This window comes from Panthera pardus, unplaced genomic scaffold, assembly GCF_024362965.1.
Source record: "Panthera pardus isolate Hobbes unplaced genomic scaffold, ASM2436296v1 HiC_scaffold_17, whole genome shotgun sequence".
In the NCBI taxonomy this organism is placed as follows: Eukaryota; Metazoa; Chordata; class Mammalia; order Carnivora; family Felidae; genus Panthera; species Panthera pardus.
Window position 1 is genome coordinate 93741769 of NW_026526732.1, and position 23142 is coordinate 93764910.

A 23142-nucleotide genomic window follows, 5' to 3' on the forward strand; every position below is an offset into this window, starting at 1 on the left:
CTTGTGCCATTAAACGAGGTGATTTTCTTGGTGACCTCACTGAATTTTCTTCTACTTTGTCCCTCAAATTCCTGTTAGGTAAAATCAGTTCTTCTTCATCAATGGTATCATTGCCACTTTCTTTAACAACACCTTCGTCCATAATATCGTCAAGACCAACAACTAGAAAAAAAAATAAAAACAAGAAGAAAATTAATTTTAAAAATATCGAGGACCTTAAGTATATAAAGGCAGTACAGAAAACACTGTGAGACAGTTTAATGCAATACTACCCTATAGGGTCATGAAAACTTAGTTCTATTCCTATTGTGTGATATTGCCACTATCAAGCTCCCAATTCAATTTTACAAACTTTTACCTTATGAGGTAACTAGTGTAGAATAGCTACAATTGTTCTTGATTTGGCCTGTGCCGTCACTCTCACTTAATATTCATTGTACCTCTGTGACTATCATAAGCACCTATACCTGAAAACTCAATTATCCCAATTTTGGTTAAAGTAGTACAAAAGTTTAATGCTCTGAAAAGCTTGTGATTCTGAGTTCATGCTAGATGCAAAAGATTCTAGTTCTAAGTGTAATTCTATTCAAGACTTTATGCTGGATGTGTGAAAGTAATATAGGTATACCTTTGAGAGGTAGCGAAAAAATATACACAGAGAAATGAAAAATATAACTTTCCCCTCTCTCAAATGCCAGGTAAAATTGTAGGGGGTTAATATAGCTATATAATTAAATTACCTTCTAGTCAAAAGAGAGAGCATTTCATTTAATGGGAAGGGGGAGATATGGAAAAGGACTGGAGGACACTGAAGAAAATATAAACACTGTATATTCTGAATTATAATAACAAATTTACTTCACTTAACTGGCTGACATATAGCAATTCTAAATGTGCAGTTGAATGAAATCTTGTAAAAAGAATGTGATTATTTAGATCAGAAGGCCTGGATTCAAATCCCAACTAAAACACTTAAATAAAACTTGACCAAGTCACTTAACCTCTCTATCAGTTTCTTTATCTCTAAAATGAGAATAACAATACCTGTCCTACCTACCTCACAGGGCTGTTGTGAGGATCAAGTGAGATGATGTATGAGAACTCACTTTGTAAACTTTAGAGCACTACACAAATGTTAGTTATTATCTTCATCCTAGGGGTTAGAAGGAACCTCAAGAAGTTATCTAGTCCTCATCTTTGTATCCAAGAAGAACTTCAATTAAAAGAGCTCAACAAGATAGTGGTCTATCCTAAAATTTAAAGAGAACAAAATTCTTTATAAATATACTTTCAAATGGTACAATCTTTTTGAAGAGCACTTTGACAACAAACAGAACAATGAAACTGCTTATATACTTTGATCAATAAATTATAAAAAGAATAAATTATGAAAAAAAGCTGGCTAGAAAACAGTGTGATCTTTGTTAGTAAAAAAAAAAAAAACGAAATGCATGTGCATGTACATTCAGACAAACAAAAAAAGATTAGCAAAAAGATGAAAATCATAATAATGGTTATTCTATAAAATATATTTATTTCCTGTTTTCCACATTTCTTGCTATATGCATGTTATCACTCTCAAAAATAGTCTATGCTTTAATCACTATTCCTATGCACTAAAACCTTAAAGAACATACTTTAGGAAAATTCACCAGGACTCATTTAAGATATAATTAGGGGAGAAACGGGTAGGGAGTTCAGTTTAGAAGGCTATTCCATCATGATGAAATACTTGTGTTGCCACAAATTCACACACATTCTCAAAAATGTTTTAACATTCATTTAAAAAAACAAAATGTAAGACGTTTCATCCCAATTTTATATAAAAGCATGTATACAATTTATGCATTACAAATATGCATAGATAGAAATGGACAGGTGGGGGGGGGGGAAGCACTGGAGTATTACCAGTGATTAGGTCTAGTGGTAAGGTAGATAAGGAATTTAGGTTTTTTACATCATTGTCACGCTGTCTCTTTGTTTTCCAACATTTTCTACAATCAGCATGTATTCTGTATTGTAATCAGGAGAGAAAGAAAAAGTTCAAAAGATAAAAATAGTCCAACAGAAAAGCAAATAAAACCCGATTAACTGTTTATTGGCAGGGAGCGAAAACTTATGTTCTGAAATTTAGAGCTATATATTGCAATGCAGAATCAATGGGATTTAGCAAGCCCAATCCAAAAGTCAATTATTACGTTTTCTCTTGCTCCATCTGCTAGTAGCTTCTGACCCAGCTGACCCATCTCCCCTTCCTGAATCCCTTTCCCCTCACTTCACTTGTGAACATCACACTTCTTCCCATCTCACTAGCCACTTCTTAATATCCTTTGACAGAGCCTCTTCTTCTTGCAGATGTCTACGTGCTGGAGGACTTAAGAGTCAATCCTCCCACCTCTCATCTTTATCTACATTCAAACCTCCCCAAGTGCTCTCATCCAGTACCATCTACATTTGTATGACTCCCAAAATTATTTTCTCCAGCCCCAAGTTCACATTTAACCTCTGGAAGAGGATAATTTGACATCTCCACACGAGGTTGTCTAACAGATACCTCAAGCTTAACATACTGAAAATAAACACTGCTTCCACCCATTCCCCCTCTCCCCTAAATAAAACTGCCCCTCCTAAAGTATTTCTGGTAATGGAACCTCCATTCACCCAGTTGTTCAAACCCCAAACTCCTGAACTATCCTTAGCTCTTCTCTCCTCATATACCACATCCAAGTGATCAGCATATCCTGCTAATTCTATCTATAAAACATATTACTCATCTGACCATTTACCATCTCCACAACTAACATTCTACTCCAAATTACCATCATTTCTCATCAAGACCATACTGTAATAGTGTCCCAGGTTCTTCTACTGCCACACACCCCCACCACCCCCCCCCCACCACCCCATACACATACAGTTTACTCCCCACACAGTCATCACGGTGATCCTTCAAAAATATGAAGTCTTATCTTGTTACCATTCTTCTCTTCAAGACCCTCCAAACTCTTGCCACCACACCACCACACTTAGATTTATGCCCAAAATCCTAACCAGGGCCCACAGGATCCTAAGATCTTCCCCAGCCAACTTCTCTGACTTTTCACCTATCACTCTATAACTCACCCCACTCCAGTCACACAAACCTTTCTTAATACAGGAAAGTATAAGATCTCAGGGTTTCTATTACTTGTTATTCCCTCTGGCTAGGATGCTATTCTCCCAGATATCCATATGGCTCCCTCTCTTGCTTCTTTCGAGTTTTACTCAAATATCACCTTCTCAGAGAAACTTTTCCTAACAATCTTACCCAACACTCTCATCACTGCCTAAAGACCCTTAGTGTACTTTATCCTTTAAAACATGTTTCACACTACCTGATTAATATCTGTTTAATAACTATCTTCTCCACTAGAATGTAAGTCTACAAGTCAGAACTCTCTCTCTCTCTCGTTCAATGCTGAAACTCCAGAACATAGAATAATGACCTGGTATACAAGATGTACTCCAGAAATATTGGTTGAGCAAAAGAATTAGGGAAAAGAAGAGGCCAGGAAAATTTAAATGTTGATAAGTGAGAAAAGGTTTTCACTAACCAGAAGACAGAAGTTGGAAAGAACAAATTTGGAAGTGAAGTAGTGACTTCACTTTTTGGATATACTGATGACATTAAAAAGAGCAGGCAAAGAAGCATCAAGGTAATAAAACATCACAAAAAAAAGGGTAAGGAAAATTTCAATGAAGTAGGGATCAGGAAGGTTAATGCTACAAGAGAAAACAAAGGAAGGAAGAAAATCCACTAATTTGACACACAGAAACAGAGGACCAGATGACAAAGGTTAAAAAGTGAATGAATAAAGAATGACAACTGCAGTCTTTTATTTTTAAGAAGTGTAATGGTAAAAGACAGAAAAGGAGGACAATCAACTAAAGGAAGTTAAAGGGACAAAAAAGACGATTTCTCTATTTAAGTGACAAATGGGGAAGGGAAATGTAAGGAGGTGAGGTAGGGAGAATTACCTTTACAAAAGGAGATGCGGAATGGGAAGGGAAAGAGAATGCGGCAAGAAGGAAGGAAGGAAGGAAGGAAGGAAGGAAGGAAGGAAGGAAGGAAGGAAAGAGAAAAAGAGGGAAAGAAAGAAAGAGAGAAAGGAAGAAAGAAAGAGGGAGAAGAGGAAGAAAGGAGATGGAGAGAGGAAGGGGAGGAGGGAAAAATCAACAAAGATCTCCACAGGTTTGCGTGTATGCTGGAAAATAACTTGGAAGGTAGTGATGCCTTGAGATCCCATCATCATACACAAACCTCCTAAGGCAACAAGCTACAATTACATCTAAGACTGCATTTGAGATGTTTCTCAGAATTGACATTTCCAAGAATGCAGCCTTTTTTGTACTCCTGCTCTACCTGACACATTTCCTTTACCTAAAGAAGTGCATCTTTAGGGGCACTTGAGTGGCTCAGTCGGTTAAGCGTCCTACTTCAGCTCAGGTCATGATCTCACGGGTCTGGTCCATGAGTTAGAGCCCTGCGTTGGCCCCTGTGCTGTCTGACAGCTCAGAGCCTGGAGCCTGCTTCATATTCTGTGTCTCCTTCTCTCTCTGCTCCTCCCCGACTTGCGCTCTGTCTCTGTCTCCCAAAAATGATTAAACGTTAAAAAAAAAAATTTTTTTTAAAGAAGTGCATCTTTACATTAAATCAAGCTCTACATGGTTTCCAACATACCCAGGGCTCTCATCTAAACAATGCCCCCAACAAGTAAAGCACCTAACGTAACTTCTCTGTGCCTCAAATTCTTCAATAAAATGGAGAAAATACTAGTGGCTCAGAGGGTGGCTGTGATGATTAAATTAATATGTATAAAATGCTTAGAACAGTATCTGGCACTTAGCTTCTGTTTCAGTCTCCCTGCTCATGTATTCACCCTCAAAAATTATATATTCCTTCCCCTCACTACTTTTCCTCAACTCTCCCCATAACAAATCAAATTTTTAAATGTATCTGAAATTTCTTTCTTTGAATCTATTCATCTAACTAAAGGTAATTCACAATGCAGAATGAATAATCTCTAGCAAAACCCTCCAAATTAGGTATTTGTGTTTTAAAGAGTTTAATCCAACTGTTTGTGCTAAGAAAATGAATAGAAGTAAAGGAGAATCTGGGTTCTTTTCAGAACACTACCTATTTTCAGGGACCTCCCACATCTCCCCCTCCTTCTGCCACAAGGCTAACCAAGATTTAATATTTGACATCCCAACTTTTTAAATTCACTAAAATGGAAACTTTGGGTTACCAAAACAGTGCTATGACCCGGACTCTTTAGAAAACAAGTGTATGGCTATGCCATACAGAAAAAAACAATATGCTTTTTCATCCCTCCCAGATTCCAGAATTAGAGGTCACTCTCATTTTGAAATTTTGGCATGAAATCTATCATCATACTCAGAAATCCCTGAGCTTGAGTTTAAGATCACATTAAAATTCCTCCTAACCTCACCTGCAAATGGCCCTAATTTAATCTGAGTTCTGAGGTCAGTCAAGTCTATGTGAAATCCTCCCAACACTAATATTACTTTATTCCAGACCATTTACTTCTAATCTATCTTTTTGGGAAAAAGAGGTAAATGAGATAAAGAAAATAAAACCAAGCCATTTGGAGTTAAACTTACTGAATTTCTCAAGAACAGGATTAGTTTAAATCACTCTAATACCATATAAAAGGGAGAACCACAGTACAGTATAAAATTCTTCACATTTGACGTGCCTTAATTCATGCTGGCAGTGCAAAAGGCCAAACTCAACTATTTCTAGGACAACTGTTTCCTCTTTTATAGAAGTTGGCATTGGGGCACCTGGGTGGCTCAGTCAGTTAAGTGTCCAACCCATGGCTTTGGCTCCGGTCATGAACTCCTCCTGGTTTGTGAGTTCAAGCCCCACATTGGGCTCTATGCTGGCAGTGCAGGGCCTACTTGGAATCCTCTCTCTCCATCTCTCTGTCTCTACCCTGCTAGTGCTCTTGCTCGCTCTCTCAAAATAAATAAGTAAACTTAAAAGAAAAAGTTGACATTAAGTATCAGACTTCAGAAAAAACTAAAGAGCATGATGTTGCAGCATCACAATAATAAAGGTTAGCTATCTTTTTACAAGGCTTGTGTTCTAAAGTAGAAAAAGAAATTTTATGGTTACATCCTCCTAACAGAGCCCCCACAGCTTTTTCCTCTAATGTTGCAAAATACCACCCAGCCTCTACCTGGACTCCCTTTAGGAAAAGTTATTTCCTTCATGGATGATTCATACTCTCATTCCTCAAAGAGGCTGTGGCATGATATACATCAAGTTGTATGTTACATAAAATTAACCATTTTGGGTGAATATATCATTTTAGATATTAGATGTTCCTAATTTGAAAAAATACAAATACCGCTACTATGCACACATATTTTTTTCTCAGTTCCTTCTTTACAATAAACTTTAACACATAGGTTTACTGAGTCAAAGAATGAGAATATACATATCTTATTATTTTATATATCTCATCACATGGCTTTCCAAAGGGATTACAAACAATTTACAGTGTAAAGAGATTCATATTAAGAACTCACTAGCATTGAGTCTCAGAGTTTTAAAAGAAACACAGTTACTAAAAAACCTTGAACACTTCAGAATGTGTATACTGCCTTTTTGTATTTGTTAGCTTTGCCTACTCTCCCACTCAGGTGTGAAGGTGTTTTTAATGTATTAGAATTCTATATGTAATTATCTATGTTACCTATTTGATGCAAATACTTTCCCTTATTTTATTTTAGTATTCTTTGGTGTCAATCTAAGGTAACTTTTCTTTAGAATGTTACCTTCAGTTACTCCAATACTATCAAATTATCCATCCTTTCTGCCATAATCTAATACATTCTAAAGCCTTATATTTAAATGTGCACAAATATTTCCATTAACAAAGAAGTCTAGAAGACAGACACTAGGTTAAAGCAATTAGAACTGTTTTTTCACCACAGATCTTCGGTCTTCAATATGCTAAACGGGCATTATAGGAGGGAAAGAACTTCACGTGGCATAATACAACTGTTTCCCAAGTTCTATATTCACACATACTAAAAAAACATACACCAAAATGCTAGTAATGGTTATTTCAGAGATTTTTCCCTTTCTTCTTACATTTCCTAATCCATCTCACATTAAAATAGTTCTGTTAAAAAATTTTTCCAAAATATCTGTGATTGCCTAGAAAATGAAGCTAAAAAGAGACACATTAAACAAAGGTTTTCTATGTAGAAATAAGTAGTATTACTGATGCCACTTTTTAATTTTTTTCCTTTTTATCAAAGTTATCCATGCACAAGGTTTTAAGGAGTGGTGTCTGGTTTCATGAAGTTTGTTAAGAAAAACATTAATGCCAAGCACCCACTTCTCCTCCACTCCCCCCACTAAACTTTAATTACCTCAATGGGAAATGAAGACAAATTAAACCCTTCATTGAAAGGTTGCTGTGAAAACTGAATTAACTAATATCACTTTTTTTTTTTTTTTTTTTTTTTTTTTTTTTTAGCTAATATAGCTTCTAATACAGTGCTTGGTAGGCAAATAACAAGATATTAAATGGTAGCAGTTATTAAGTATATCTTGGCAGATTTTTTTCAAATAAATTTCTATAGCCCTAAGTGCCCTTCATGTGATCCCTTCTCAACTGTCTAAATAATTTCTCTTATTGCCAAGATCATTCTACTAAGCTAACATAAAAGTGAGATGGTAATCATTCTCTAAAAATTTAACACTTGAATTCCATCCTAGAATACTATATTTACCTTTCAGTTAATGCCTTTAAAAACATTTACTGAGTACCTACTGTATGGCACATGCTGGCCCAGATTATTTTAGACACTCAAAGACAAAATGACCATGTTTCTTCAACAATATTAAAAAAGGACTGGATGGGGGGACTTATACAGACTGATATATACTTACATACTAACCAACTCAATATATTGACGTTATTTCAATTCCAATTCAAACTTAAAAAAAAAAAAATGTTTAGGGAACTGGGTAAAACTGGAAGCTGACTGACTGCACACTTGAAAATATTAAGAACTATCTTTAAAGTTCTTTTAATATTTGGATAATATTACTGTGGTTATTTCTTAAAATAAAGAATTCTTATATTAGCGATACATGCTGAAATATTTACAAATGAAATTACATGATTTTTGGGCTGTGCTTCAAATAATCCTGGGGTGGGGGCAGGTAAGGAGGAGTGGGGTATAAATGAAATAAAACCAACTATTAACTGTTTAAGCTAAGTAACAGGTACACTGAGCTTCATTACACTCTTCTTTGTTTGATGTTTTCCATAAAATATAAAATTTTTAAAAAACTGTTTCCATAAAGCTTCATTTTAAAATGAGGGTGGGACAAACATACACCATGTTACATGATAAGTCTTAACAATTAAAAGGAAAGAGTAATAGCCTGGAGAGAGGAATGAAGGATGATTTGTAATTTAATAAATAGCCAGCAAAAGCCAGGGATACTTGTACCGGTTGTTTACTGCACAACAGCTTCTGGCCTACAGGAAAAGTGAAGACTGAAATCCAGGCCTCTGTCTGCTCTCCAAGCTTACATAGGAGAAAAGGAGGACTTTTTTTTTAAGTTGATTTATTTGAGAGAGAGAGGGAGAGCACGTGCATGCACATACACACACAGGAGGCACAGGGAGAGGGAGAGAGAGAGAGAGAGGGAGAGAGAGAATCCCAAGCAGGCTCCACGCTACCAGCACAGAGCCTAACGTGGGGCTTGAACTCAGTACTGTGAGATCATGACCTGAGCCAAGATCAAGAGACAGCTGCTTAATCAACTGAGCCACACAGGTACCCCCAAGGATGTCTTTTTCGAATTCCTAAAAAAGTACTATATGGGCTGGAAGGAGCCTGGGAATGGCTCAGTCAGTTAAGTATCTGACTTTGGCTCAGGTCATGATCTCATAGTTCGTGGGTTCAAGCCCCACATGAGGCTCTGCACTGACAGCTCAAAGCCTGGAATCTACCTCGGATTCTGTGTCTCCCTCTCTCTCTATCCCTCCCCATTCGCACTTTGTCTTTCTCTCTCTCCTTCTCTAAAATAAATAAACATTTTTAAAAAACAAAGAAAAATCTGAACAAGTTGGGACAACAGCTTTTTAGAAGGCATATCAAATACCTAGACCCTGAAGAAGGAACATGACTAGGATATCAGAATAGATTGGGGGCAGGTCTCTGTGGCTAGATTAGGGAAAGTGAGAAGAACCGCAGATAATATTACATACAGAGGTACCAGGGGAAACTAAGAAGGGTCTAGACTACAATGACTTTAGTTTTTTTTTCTTTGTATGAAGCAGAAAGTTACCAGAACACTGTGAACACACAGGCATGATTATGATCTAACTTTGTAAAGGATTACTTTTGGTACTCTTTTCAGAACAGACTGTAACAAATCCCAAAGGGCAGAAGCTGGGAAGCCACTTACAGGCTAATGCTATAATCCAGGTGAGAGATGGAAATGGCTAAGACCACAATGGTAGTGAAGAAAATGAGAAGTACAAGTAGCCAGATTCTGGATATATCCTGAAAATAAAGCCAACAAGATTTGCTGACCAACTAAATATGAAAATATGAAAGAGAAAATATGAAAGTAAAATAATGACTTCAAAGTTTTTTGCTGAGCAATTCAAAAGGACTTGCCATTTATAGAGATGGGAAAGACTATAGGAAGAATTGGCACTAAGGGAACCGGGGGGTGGGAAAATAGGCAACAAGAGTTCAGACATTAAGTTTAAGATGCCCAATAGACAGCCAAAGACATTAACACAAGTGTCTGGAGTTTAGACCAGAAGTTGAGTCTAAAAATACACATACATATACAGATACATACATGAGTTTAATTATAGAGTATTTTTTAAAGATTTTATTTATTTAATTATTTATTTTATTTTATTTGAGAGAAAGAGAGAGAGAATCTTAAGCTCCACACTCAGAGCCAAGCCCAATGAAGTACTCTATACCATGACCCTGGGATCATGACCAAAGTCGAAATCAAGAGTCAGATGGACACTCAACCAACTGAGCCATCCAGGAGCCCCAAGATTTTTTTTTTAAGTAATCTTTACACCCAACATGGGGCTTGAACTTACAACCCCGAGTTCAAGAGTCACATGCTCTATCGACCAGGCAAGCCAGGTATCCCGTAAAGAGTTTTTTAAGTTATAAAATTGGATAAAATCAGCACAACAGTGAGTAGAAAATAGAAAAGATACCTAAAATCTGAACCCTGAACCCTGAGATAGTGCAGTGCTTAGAGGTCAGGAAAGTGAAGAGGAAGAAGAAGCTGAGAGAAAGAAGACAGGCAGGTGACAAAATAACAGGAGTTCCAATCAAGTGAACAGATCATTTCAAAAGACAGAGATCAACTGATAGAAAGCCACTGATAAAAGAAAAAAGAAAAAGAAAGAAAAGAAACAGCCTTGGGATCTAGCAGAGTCACAATCTGGAAGAAAGATACTGGGGATAAAGAACACAAGAGAATTCTTTCCAGAAGCTGCACTATAAGCAAAGAGCAAAAGAATAGAGTAATACAGATATATGATAAATATATATATATATATATATGTATATATATATATATATATATATAAATGTATACAAAATGCACTTCCAAATCATGTGTGATAACACTGAAATTCAACTGTAAGGATTTTGGCAGAGTATATATGCCCTTCAATTCTACCAAGCACGGATAAAACAAAAAGTAGAGTGGATATCCCATCATGTTAACTACAAATCATGACCATGGAAAACAAGAAAATAAAAACTTAGTCTTGAAACATGAAAATCTAATTTCATAAGTATCTAAATATGTACCTAAATACAAGACATAAGGGCTGAAATCATAAGAAAGCTTTTTTTAACTTCCAGGAAATATTTATTATGAAATTAAGGAAAATATCAAAACACACATAACAAATTTTCAAATGGATTAGCTCCATCCAGTTCTTCTAAAAACAAGCACAGAGAAGAGACACCTGGCCACCTACTGGCCAAATCTGGAAAATTTACAGTGACCAGGTAAACAACGTTAACATGAGTGTTTATGGAGTACTAAGGAGTACTTAGTTGCTTAAGGATTGTTTTTGGTTATCTAAATTTTATTTTTATTTCTTAGTGTTCTTCTTTTTTGGTGGGATAGCACATAAGAAAATCTTTGTCTCCTAGTTCATTTATATATTCTACCAATTACAGACTCTCCTGGGTAAAAAACTAAATATGAATGTAATCATATAATCACAATCCAAGATGATACAAGAATTATTTATTAACAGTGGATTACTTTAATCTGACAAAAGGATTAACTAACCACCACTTAAATCAATGCATACTTTCCATCTGCTATCTCTCTACCAGGAAGGTACTTTACTTATGCAGGAATCCAGGATCTTCAAAAGGCTGGCCACTACATGTCTCTATGAATACTCCAATTTTTTTTTTTTAATTTATTTATGTATTTTGAGAGACAGTGGGGGGAAGGGCTGGGAGAAAGGGAGATAGAGAATCCTAAACAGGTTCCATGCTGTCAGTGCAGAGCCTGATGTGGGGCTCAATTCCATGAGCTGAGCCAAAATCAAGAGTCAGACGCTTAACTGACTGAGCCACCCAGGCAGCCCTCGAACACTGCCACTTTTAATGCTACCTTCACAGAGATGCCTCCTCTGACCAGCCCAACTCAAATACACCATGGCCTCCACCACCAAACAACCAGACATTCTCTATCACCTTACATTTTTTGTGAGCTCCGTGAGGACAGGGGCCTTATTTGTCTCAAACAAAACTGTACTCTCCAGCACTGGAAACAGTCTGGTACCTGATGGGTATGCAATAAGTATTTATTAAATGAACAAACAGTACCAACCACTTTTATGCCAAAGCAAGTTATTATACCTCACAATTGAGGAGCCATACCATAAGCTGTTGATGCCCGGAATGGTATCTAATGAGAATGATACCATAAAACAAGAATTGCTTGAAAAAAAAATACAACTTAACTGTCTTATAATATGGATCTTACCATTATTTACTGAGTTTCCCATTTGAATGAATCAGATCCCAATTATGCACTTTGTTCCATAACATTTGGATCGCTTTTACTCAAATATAATAGGAAACCAAACATAAATGAGGCCAAGCTAAAAGTTCTCAGAGGATTACACAATTTTCAGTAGGTTAAGACTAACATCACTAATCTGTAATAGCCCAAGAAAAGACTTTTAATGGTATTATACACAATATTAAATAAAACATAAACTTCATGAGAGCAGGAATTTGTCATTATGCTTTCTAATATATCCCTAATTCCTTGAACACAGCTAGACCATACAAGTGTTCAGCCTTAAGCAGTTTAAATGAACAACTACATGAAAGTATACACAAATGTCACTGTTCCCAAGTTTCTATCTCAAGAGATTAGAACTATCACCTTAAACTAGACTCTAATCATGGAATTACCCTTAACAAGCAAAAGAAACAGAATAAAACACCTCTACTCCATCACAGTAGTGCACTGTCCCCTTGCAGTACCTTCCAGAACTCAGGAGTAAGAATGCTAACAGTTTAGAAAACAAAGATCAGAAGTATCCCACCATGGAACTAAACAACAACAAAACATCTACTCACTCAAAAAGATACAATGAGTAGCTTTTTTTCAGGATATATGCATAGGAACTAAATCTTCTTAAGAGTAGAACTGCTAAAGTCTCTATCTAAAAGGAACTTTGGCCAAGTAATATTAAAGATTAAAGATATAACCTTCCATTTACAACTGCATCAAAAAAGAATAAAACAGGAGTAAGTTTAACAAAGGGCGTGAAAGATCTCTACACTGAAAACTATAAGACATTGCTGAAAGAAATGAAGACAACAATAAATGGAAAGATATTCTATGGTAGAAGAATTAATGTTAAAACTCCCAAACTACTCAAAGCAATCTATAGATTCATGCAATCCTTATCAAAATTCCAATGGCATTTATCACAGAAACAGAACAATCAATCCTAAAATTTGTACGGAATCATGAAAGACCCCAAATAGCCAAAGCAATCTTGAGAAGGAAGAACAAAGCTAGAGGCATCATGGTCCCTGATTTCAAGCTACATTACAAAGCTATAGCAATCAAAACAATATCGTACTGGCACAAAAATACACACACATCAGTGGAACAGCATAGAGAACCCAGAAATAAACACATGCATATATAGTCAATTAATTTATGACAGCAGAGCCAAGAATATACAATGGAGAAAGGATTCTCTTCAATCAACAGTGTTGGGAAAACTGGATAGCCACACGCAAAAGAATGAAAATGGACCTCTATCTCATACCATACACAAAAATCAACTCAAAATGAATTAAAGACTGGAATGTAAGACATGAAATCATAAAACTCCTGGAAGAAAATATAGAGAGTAGGCTCTTTTTTTCAGTTTTGGCAGTAACTTTTTGGATTTTGTCACCAAAAGCATGGGCAACAGAAACAAAAATACAAAAGCAGGATTACACCAAACTTAAAAGCTACTCTACAGCAAAGGAAACCATCAACAAAATGAAATAGCAACCTACAGCATGGGAGAAAATATTTGCATATCAAGTATCTGATAAGGGGTTAATATCTAAAGTATATAAAGAACTCACAGAACTCAATAGCAAACAAACAATCCAATGAAGTAATAGGCAGAGGGACTGAACATTTTCCCAAAGAAGAATATGAGGCACCTGGGTGGCTCAGTTGGTTAAGCGTCTGACTTCGGCTTAGGTCATGATCTCTCAGTCTGGGTTCGAGCCCCGCATCAGGCTCTGCTGACAGTGCGAAGCCTGGAGCCTGCTTCAGATTCTGTGTCTCCCTCTCTCTCTGTCCCTCCCCTACTCATTCTCTCTCTCTATCAAAAATAAACATTAAAAAATAACAATAATAAAAATACATACGAATAAATGGCCAAATGGCCAGGTATATGAAAGTTGCTTATCAGGGAAATGCAAATCAAAACCAAAACCATGATGAAATATCACCTCACACCTGTTAGGATGAAATACCACCTCACACCTGTTAGTATGGCTACCTTCAAAAAGACAAAAAAGAACAATTATTAGTGAGGATATGGAGAAAAAGGAATCCTTACATACCGTTGGTGTGAACGTAAACTAGTATAGGCACTATGGAAAAGAGTAAGGAGGTTCTTCAAAATACTGAAAATAGAACTAACATATGATCCAGCAAGCCCACTTCTGGGTATATACCAAACCAAATGAAAAGAAGGTATCAAAGAGATACCTGTACTCCCATGTTTGCAGCATTATTCACAATAGTCAAGTGTCCATCAATAGATGAATGGATAAAGATGTGGGGTGCGCGCGCGCGCGCACACACACACACACACACACAGGAATATTATACAGCCATAAGGAAGAAGGAGAGCCTACCATTTGGGATTACATGGACGGACCTTGAAGATACTATGCTAAGTGAAAGAAGTCAAAAAAAGAGAAGGACAAATACTACACAGTATCACTTATATGTGGAATAAAAAAAAAAAGTCCAACCTATGAAAACAGAGTGTAAAAATGTGGTTGCCAGGGGCTAGGGGGTGGGGGAAATAGGAAGAGGTTGAGGTAGGTAAAAGGTACAAATTTCCAGCTATACAATGAATACGGTCTGAGGATCCACTGTAAAACATGATATAATTGATACCACTTTACTGCATAACTGAAACTTGCTAAAAGAGAAGTGGAATGTTCTCATAAAATAAATATATAAATATGAACATGAATATGCAATGTGATGATGTATTAATTAACACAAGGGGGAATCCTTACTCAAAATATACGTATAACAAATCACCATGATATACACTCTAAATATCTTACAATTTTACATGCCAATTATACCTCAAAAACACTGAAATTTTTAAAAACTATATAATTTTGATAGAATAAAAGTGTCAACTCTGCAATAAATTTAGAACATACAAGACAATTATTAGAACTTGAAAAACACAAGAAGAGAACATAAAAATACCTGATAAACATACCTAAAGGTCTTGATTCAATGAGCAAAACAAGAATTTATTTATTTATTCAATCTTCAAGCAACTGTATATATAGTGAAACATATCTCCTTCCATTTCATAATGTAGATTTAGGAATCAGTACATACTTTGTTATTTCATTAAATCTCTCTGGGTTCTATGGATTGAGGAATTTGGATGAGCAATTTGGACTGGATGATTCCAATCACTCAAATTCATTTCAGTTAAGATTCTAATTCTAAAGCCCTTCATAAGGAAAAGTAAATAGCAGGCTTCAGGCTTCAGTGAAGAACTACGTTAATAAAGTTTATTTTTATCTGTGTTACACACACATACCTTAATTTACAAGCATGTATCCTCTTACTTTTATTTCATGTATTTCTAATAATCTCACTTTCCTGAGATTAGACAAAATATATCTTCAGAAAGATACACTGATGGTTCTAAAAACATTGTTATTTTAAAAGGAAAAATAAATCATTAAAAAAATTTTTTCCACAAGTATGTAAGGACCAAAAGCCCCACCTACTAAAATTGTACCTAAGGATATCACTACTAATGAATGACAAAATAATTTATTTCCTAAGAAAATTCAATCATCAGTTAAAAGTTACATTATGTTCACTATTTTTTAAAAAAGACTTATCTAACATGTTTTAGAAAATGACCCACCCAAAATGGTTAAAATAAAAAAATCATTTTAAAACTATCTCTTTCTTGGAAAATACTATACAGGAAAATTGCTTTCCTAAAACATCACATGAATGTTTCTCTATTAGAGACAATACTGCTTATCCATTAGTCAACGTCATTTATTTGACAATTTTCCTACTGTGACCAAAGTGTATCAAATTTGATTTAAAGCATTTTTATCAACGTTAAACCTTAAACCTAGGAAAATTTTTCTACCAAACCCTATCAACAGATAAGCTACCAAAATGACCTCCTTGGATCTACTTTTGTAAAGCTGCTTATCAGGAAATCTTTCATAAAGAAATTGACTGTAATTATACATGTAAACAGGAAAATATGGTTCTAAGGCCAAAATTTAAATCATATTTAATCTCCAAATTTAAAGAGAAATCAGCAAGTGCTTTAAGAAGCACTCCACAATGCCAATGTACGTTAATTCTCCCTGCGTAAATGTATACAACTGGACATGAATACACACATTTAAAGGTACTCCATCCATCTCACTAATTACATCTGGGGCACTTTAAGCATTAAAAAAGAGTGTAACACAATGTATTTTTTAAAATCTATGCATCCATTATGACAATCTAAAAGGAAAGAGCCAAAAAAATAATCTGCCACCTCTGGCACTGGATGTGATCTGGAAACTGATGGTCAAATGTTACTTCTTTCCTTTAATCTGCCTCTTCAATAGGAATGTAGTTAATAACCAGGTAATAAGGGAAAACGTTTCTTTGCCAGACGAATGCCAACAAATAAATGTAAAGGAAAAGACAGAATTGAAAAACCATCACTTTGCTACAACTGATTCTACCAAGTATCATCAATGGATGCATAAAACCATTAGAGGAAAGGTCAATGAAGAACTAATATTTTCACGTTGCCAAAGTTTTATCTCTACAAATTACTTGCTATCTCAAGTATTTAGGAAGCAGAGTTTTGGCTTTTGCCAAATCCAGTAATTGAATTTAACATCAAAACCAAACACTGTAAAACTTCTTGATGTGGTATTATATTAACTACACACATTCACCTATGAAGGAATCTTGTCAAAATGTATAACCAGAATCCAATTAAGCTTTTCAATCTAACTTCCAATTTGCAGGACATAAAAGCAACATACCAAGCTAACTAACATCATAAAGAAATGATATTAAAAATCCAAAACTTAGGACATCAAGAAATATTTGGTCTTATTTCTTCAAAAAATCAGTATCACTGGAAAATATGAGGCTTCAGAAATAGAACTAAATACAACACTTAAATCCTTTAATTACATCTTGATTTGAACAAGCCAAATGAAAATGGTATTTTGTGGACAAATGACAAACCTGAATATGGACAGGATATTGGATTTTAGGGAATTACCTATTTTTCAGGTATGCTTATAACATTGTCATGTAGAAATCCTTTTTCCGGAGATGCATGGTGAAATTAAACTCATTAGATGGAAGGAGTGGGAGGATGATGTGGCAGACAGATAAATGGATGCAGCCAATACAGCAAAACATTAACAGCTATCTACGTTGGTGATGGTAAATGTGTGTATACTGTACTATTTTTCCTGTTTCAGTATGTTTTAACTTTTCAAAATCCAAAGTTCAATTTTTAGAAAAAAAGAGAAGTGTGGGGCACCTGGCTGGCTCAGTTGATACAGTGTGCAACTCTTGTTCTCATGGTTTTAAGTTCAAGGTACACACTGGGTATAAAATTACTTAAAAGCAAAATCTTTAAAAAGAAAAAAAAGAGAAGCTCAAAATAAAATATACCCTTAATCAAGTATCTAACAGCATACATTTGTTTTATAAGCTATTTTGTTCCAAAACAGATTTAAAGTAGTCTTCTAAAAGATATATGACATAAGCTAATATGTAAAAAGAAAAAAAGAAAAACTAAAGAAAAAGATGGGACAGAAACTAAGATGAAGTCAAGGATGATTAAGTACCCAGAATGAGTTACAAATATTTATATTTTATGAAGCTTAAAAGTCAAAGTTTGTCAGGTATTTATCAAAACTCTTTAGAAAGAAAAATATGAAAAATGGGCAGTATACGTTAAAAAGGTACTGCCTCAAATAAAATACCATTTCAATAGACACCCTTATAACAACTTCCATTAGACTTTAAGTGTGCACTAAGTAGACAGTCTCTTAAGGAAGTATATAGATCTAACGGGGTGTAAACACAATCTCTGTCCAGGAATGAAATAGTATTATGTATATTAACGGTTATCCAAAAACTAAAAAGAAATTAAACTTCACCAATACTTAATCAAACTGACACTACGATCCTTGCTCAATTCATGTCAGTCATAATCTATCTAAAGAGAAATATCCTGAGGCAAAACTGAGAATTCTATAATGTGGTGGCACTGGGCACCCTTAAACCACTTGTCTACCTTCAACGTTTTGCATTGTTACAGGATATCATCAACACAGTTCTTTTTGTATTAAAAAAAAAAAAAAAACCTTTAAAAAGAGTGGACTGTTTACAGTAATTTTCAGAAAATGGGAAAAGACTGTTAAAATCTGTGTATTACAGAAAGGTTCTCCATTAATTCACAGCAAAGTCCTTAAGAACTGTTACACTTAAGGATGAGTTATACATTTTTTTTTAATAATACAATGTTTTATAAATGAGACAAGTGTTACAAACATGCTGGCCTTTTCTATTATAAGCAGTTTTAAGCGATGTGTCATATGAAAAAATAAGCACCCTTAATCTGTCCTTTTTTGATAAAAGGTAACATTTAGTAATGAGTAAGAAATTACTTGCTTTTCAAAAAGATACGTGAGCTAACAGACTCTTAACTATAGAGAACAAACTGATGGTTATCAGGGGGTCAGTGGATGAGGGGAATGTGTGAAACAGGTGATGGGGATTAAGGAATACACTTGCAATGAGCACTGGTTAGATATATGGAATTGTTGAATCACTATATTGTATACCTGAAACTAATATAACAGTGTATGTTAACTACACTGGAATTAAAAGAAAAAACTTGGGATAAGAAAACAGAAGTTCAGAAATACTTTCATTATTATGTAATTTGTAACTAAAAATGAAATTTAGCACCTAAAGAACTCTTATCTGGAAACTTTAAAATTTTTCCAAATAAAAAGATTCAGTGAGTTCTGAGTTCAAATGGTAAATATTTTAAAAGGTAATAACAGACACACTGGTTTATTGGTTTAAAAGAACAGACACACTGAAGATGGCAAAAAATGTTCTAGTTTAGCTGCAATAAAAGCCTTTGTACACCTGATAGATAAGGAACAAAAATCTAGGATTGTAATTCGTTATGTAGAGCGTATAGTGAATTTCTTCCATGTAAATACATGTCTCTTTCTTGTATTATGGCTTTCATCCAGAAGAGCCATTAAAATCAAGCATCAAAATAAATTCAACTTGTAACCAAAACATACAACATTGTTATCTAAAGGACAAGATGAATTTTTCAACAATAATGAAGTATGATCAATCATACTGCACTCCAAAAAAGTTCTTGTACAATTGACAATAATTTTTAAAGTGTAAATATCATTTGTTATCTATGGCGTATTTTCAAGTATCTATCATATATGCTATATAATAAACATTAATATATTAGTATAGTAGGACAAGTATATCAATACACATACAAGTAAAATGTCTTCCTGATAAACATGTATAGTCAAGTTTGGACACCATTATCTTAATGAAATGAAGCCTCAGATATAGAAGCAGCAATCCTGACACCCCCACCTCAGAGTGAAACAAGACAAGAATTTAATATCCCTTAAATGTTTTGATAAAAGCTGGCAATCATGATCTATGAACAGAGACCTGGAACTTTATGAACTGTGACCCAGGTTCCATTAGCTGGGGGTAAGAAATAGATAATGCAGCCTAGAAAAGTCTTTGATGAGTGAGGCAGAATCAACTCTGAAAACAAGCCAGGTAATCAAACCTCCCAGGATAACCTGTATGCTGAGGTCAACTTACCAAGAAAAAAGTCCTGATCTTAGCCTCTTCACAGAGTGAACTACAGAATCTGTGCTTGAGAGGGCTAGCTAACTGTTGCCCAATATCCATTCAGCCACCCTTCCTCACTCACTAGAATTTGTTGTTTAGCTGAGTATTGGTCACCCAAAATAAAGACAACACTTTTCAATGTACCTTACCGCTAGCTATGGCCACTAAGTTACAGCCAATGAAATGAAAGGAGAAATGGTACATACACTCTCAGGATATAATCATAAAAGGAGGGGGGCATACCTTCCTTTCCCCTTTTCTCTTTTACTGACCAGAATCCAACTTCTAGTTGGATACTGGAGAAGCCATCTCACACTATGAGGTGAACCTCGATTTAGGGACATACAAGATAGCACAAGGTAGATGTAGATAGCACAAGTGTCAGGAGCTTATTAGGTCCCTGACACTGGAGGTCCACACCAACTCTCAGTCACCTTCTTCTGAGCTACTATGTAACAAAATAAATGTTTCTTCATACCACTGTTATTTGGAGTTTTCTTTTCACTCCCAGCTGAACTTAATCCTAGGCCAAAAAGCCAAAAATTTTTATTAAGATGCCCCAATAAGTCACAATCCATGAGAACCAAATCTATCACAGCAACAAACTAGAGAAAACAGAGCCTAGAATAGGGAAAGTATTTCTGAGATCAGCCAATAGGCCAAGGATGCCTAGGTCTATGATTTGGGAAATCCAGGTAATTAGGCTTTCCTAATTTCTAATAACAGGAATCTGCCACTGCCAAGGAATTATGAAATTCAACTTCTCTGATTGGCAGGTACACCAATCCCTAAGACAGGGAAAATGGGTAAGAGATAGGGCCTTTAAAACAAGCTTCTGTCTCTTGAGCCACTAACAGCCAAACTGTCTCATCATTGAGATCCCATAACAACTGCAAATGCAGCTCTCACTCTTTTATCAGAAATCCTTTTGGTCAACATTCTCAAGACACAACAAAATACAGGGTTTAGAGATATTTCATTATTCATTTTTCTTCCATGGGAAAAAGATGGTAAGAATAAAAATTATAGAGTTAATTAAACAAAGGAACAGAAGAGCAAAACCAAAGTCAAGAAGTATTTCCTCAAGAAGCATTTCCTCAGTAATCCTTGATTTTCTTTACACCATAATTACTTTAAAACTACAAAGTAGAATAATTTACTGCTTTAAACATTAAAAAGCTGTTCATAAACCATCTCATGTTGATTAAAATAAGTAAATATCACACATCTTATAACAAATATTCTGATTATGAGAAATAAGTATATTTGATCAAATTGCTACCACATTAAACTGTCAAATCAAGAACCCTACTCTTTTAAACTGCAAAATCATAGAATATTAGCCTTCCTGTCCAAAGACTACCCACTACATATACTACAAAAAACTTTGTACCCACATACAGTAGAAAAAACTTTTTTACCCACGTTAAAATGTACAAACATCCAATAAATGCAAGATGATTTACACTAGAAAACATCCTCTTTTAATCATATAAATAGTTCTTCTGTTAAAATGTTTGAGACAGAGAAAGAGTGTGCCAGCACATGTACAGGGGAGGGGGGGGGAGAGAGAGAGAGAGAGAGAGAGAGAGAGAGAGAGAGAGAGAGAGAGAGAATCCCAAGCATGCTCTGTGCCATGAGCACAGAGCCAGCTAAGGGTTCGATCTCATGAACTGTGAGATCATGACCTGGGCCTAAATCAAGAGTAGGCCACTTAACCAACTGAGCCATCCAGGCACCCCAATGATATAAACAGTTCTGGAACTGTTAACGAGTTATCAATTGTGTTTAAATTAACTAGATATAATGTGATAAACTTACTTGTTTAAATTCTGAGCTGAGATCACAGACAAGGTATAGAAACAAATTTTGATTACAGATAGAGTAAGCAGTTAATTCTGGAGAAAAAAAAAACCTCACAGATAAAGAATGAGGCTGAAAGGAATTCAGCTGGGAAGAAAGAGGTTGGAAGGTGAGAGAATTGATAATATATTAAAAATATAAGATCAAAAATAAACATATTACATATTTTCAAAATGCACAAGATGAAGGGTTTAAAAAAAACTTCTCTTCCTACTTCCCCACAAAACCAGGACTCAGAAGTCAGGTTCACTCTATTATTATTCTAAATTTGAACCCAGAGTATGGGTTCATAAAGCATGTGAAAGCTAATATGAAAATGTGACCATTCCTAACCGTATTAATGAGAAAGTAAATTCAAATTTATGTATGATCAGAACAGACTCCTATGTTCTTCATTTTAACTATACTCTAATACAATTAGGATTATTCAAACATTATTCTCTTCAAAATACTATGCCAGCCATATTTTATAAATTTTACATTTTTAAAATAACTTTCCTGTGATGAAAGTTATAAAATTAAGACTAAACTTAGCTCTGGGATGAGAAAAATATACCTTGACTTTCTTACTCAAAACAAAAAGAAGGTATTCTCTTTTCCTCCTCTCACCAGTAGGTGATGGTAGGCCAATCATCATAGACAAAAATCTAGTTTTAGACTAGTTTTCCAATCTAATAGTCTTCCAATGAGATTGGTCAGATATGATGTTTCTCCTATTTAAGAAAATTAAAAACTGGAGTACCTGGATGGCTCAGTAGGTTGTGTCCAACTCCTAATTTCGGCTTGGGTCATGATCTCAAGGTTCATGAGCTTGAGCCCCATGTGGGGCTCTGCGCTGATAGCACAGGGCCTGCCTGGGATTCTCTCTCCCCTCTGCCCCTCCCCTGCTCTCTCTCAAAATAAATAAACAAACATTTAAGAAACAAGGAAAAAAATTAAAAACTACTAAAATAACCATAATGTAACTGAATAACTATCAGACATTACTTTTTTAAAAGTTTACGCACACATTCAGAGGAGGGACAGAGAAAAAGAATTCTAAGCAAGCACATTTTCCAACTAAGGCAAGTAAATATGGAGGGATTTAAGTACAAGGGACAGAAGTAAAACGAACAAACCTAAAGAGTTCCATAGAAATCAAGGCAGTGATAATGGTGAAAATGGCACTAAGGGATTATGCAATCCTTCCATAACTGGAAGAAAACAGCAATAATCAAATGGAACTAAAGGGGGTAGAATCTTACTCAACAAAAGTTGCGACTTAAAACAAGGGCTATAAAACAAAAATTATCAGGGTGCCTGGGTGGCTCAGTCAGCTAAGGGTCCAACTCTTGATTTCAGCTAGGTCATCTCACAATTCCTGAGTTCCAGCCCTGCCACACTGATAGCGAGTAGCCTGCCTGGGACACTGTGTGTGTGTGTGTGTGTGTGTGTGTGTGTGTGTGTGTGTGTGTGTCTCTCTCTCT

The 23142-nt window shown here is 35.3% G+C and overlaps 1 protein-coding gene across 6 annotated transcripts in view; it reads right to left on the minus strand.

Moving 5' to 3' along the window:
- The window catches only part of PHF3 (PHD finger protein 3), an 81481-nt gene that overhangs the window by 34759 nt on the left and 23580 nt on the right, over positions 1-23142 (minus strand). For 5 of the 6 annotated variants that reach the window (XM_019417645.2, XM_019417642.2, XM_019417643.2 and 2 more), the window contains one exon: positions 1-162. In XM_019417645.2, coding sequence (XP_019273190.1) covers positions 1-142 — 142 coding nt within the window. In that variant the 5' untranslated portion in view covers positions 143-162. Of the gene's footprint in view, positions 163-1057; positions 1154-23142 lie in introns of all 6 variants that reach the window. The other variant, XM_019417644.2, reaches the window with a different exon arrangement.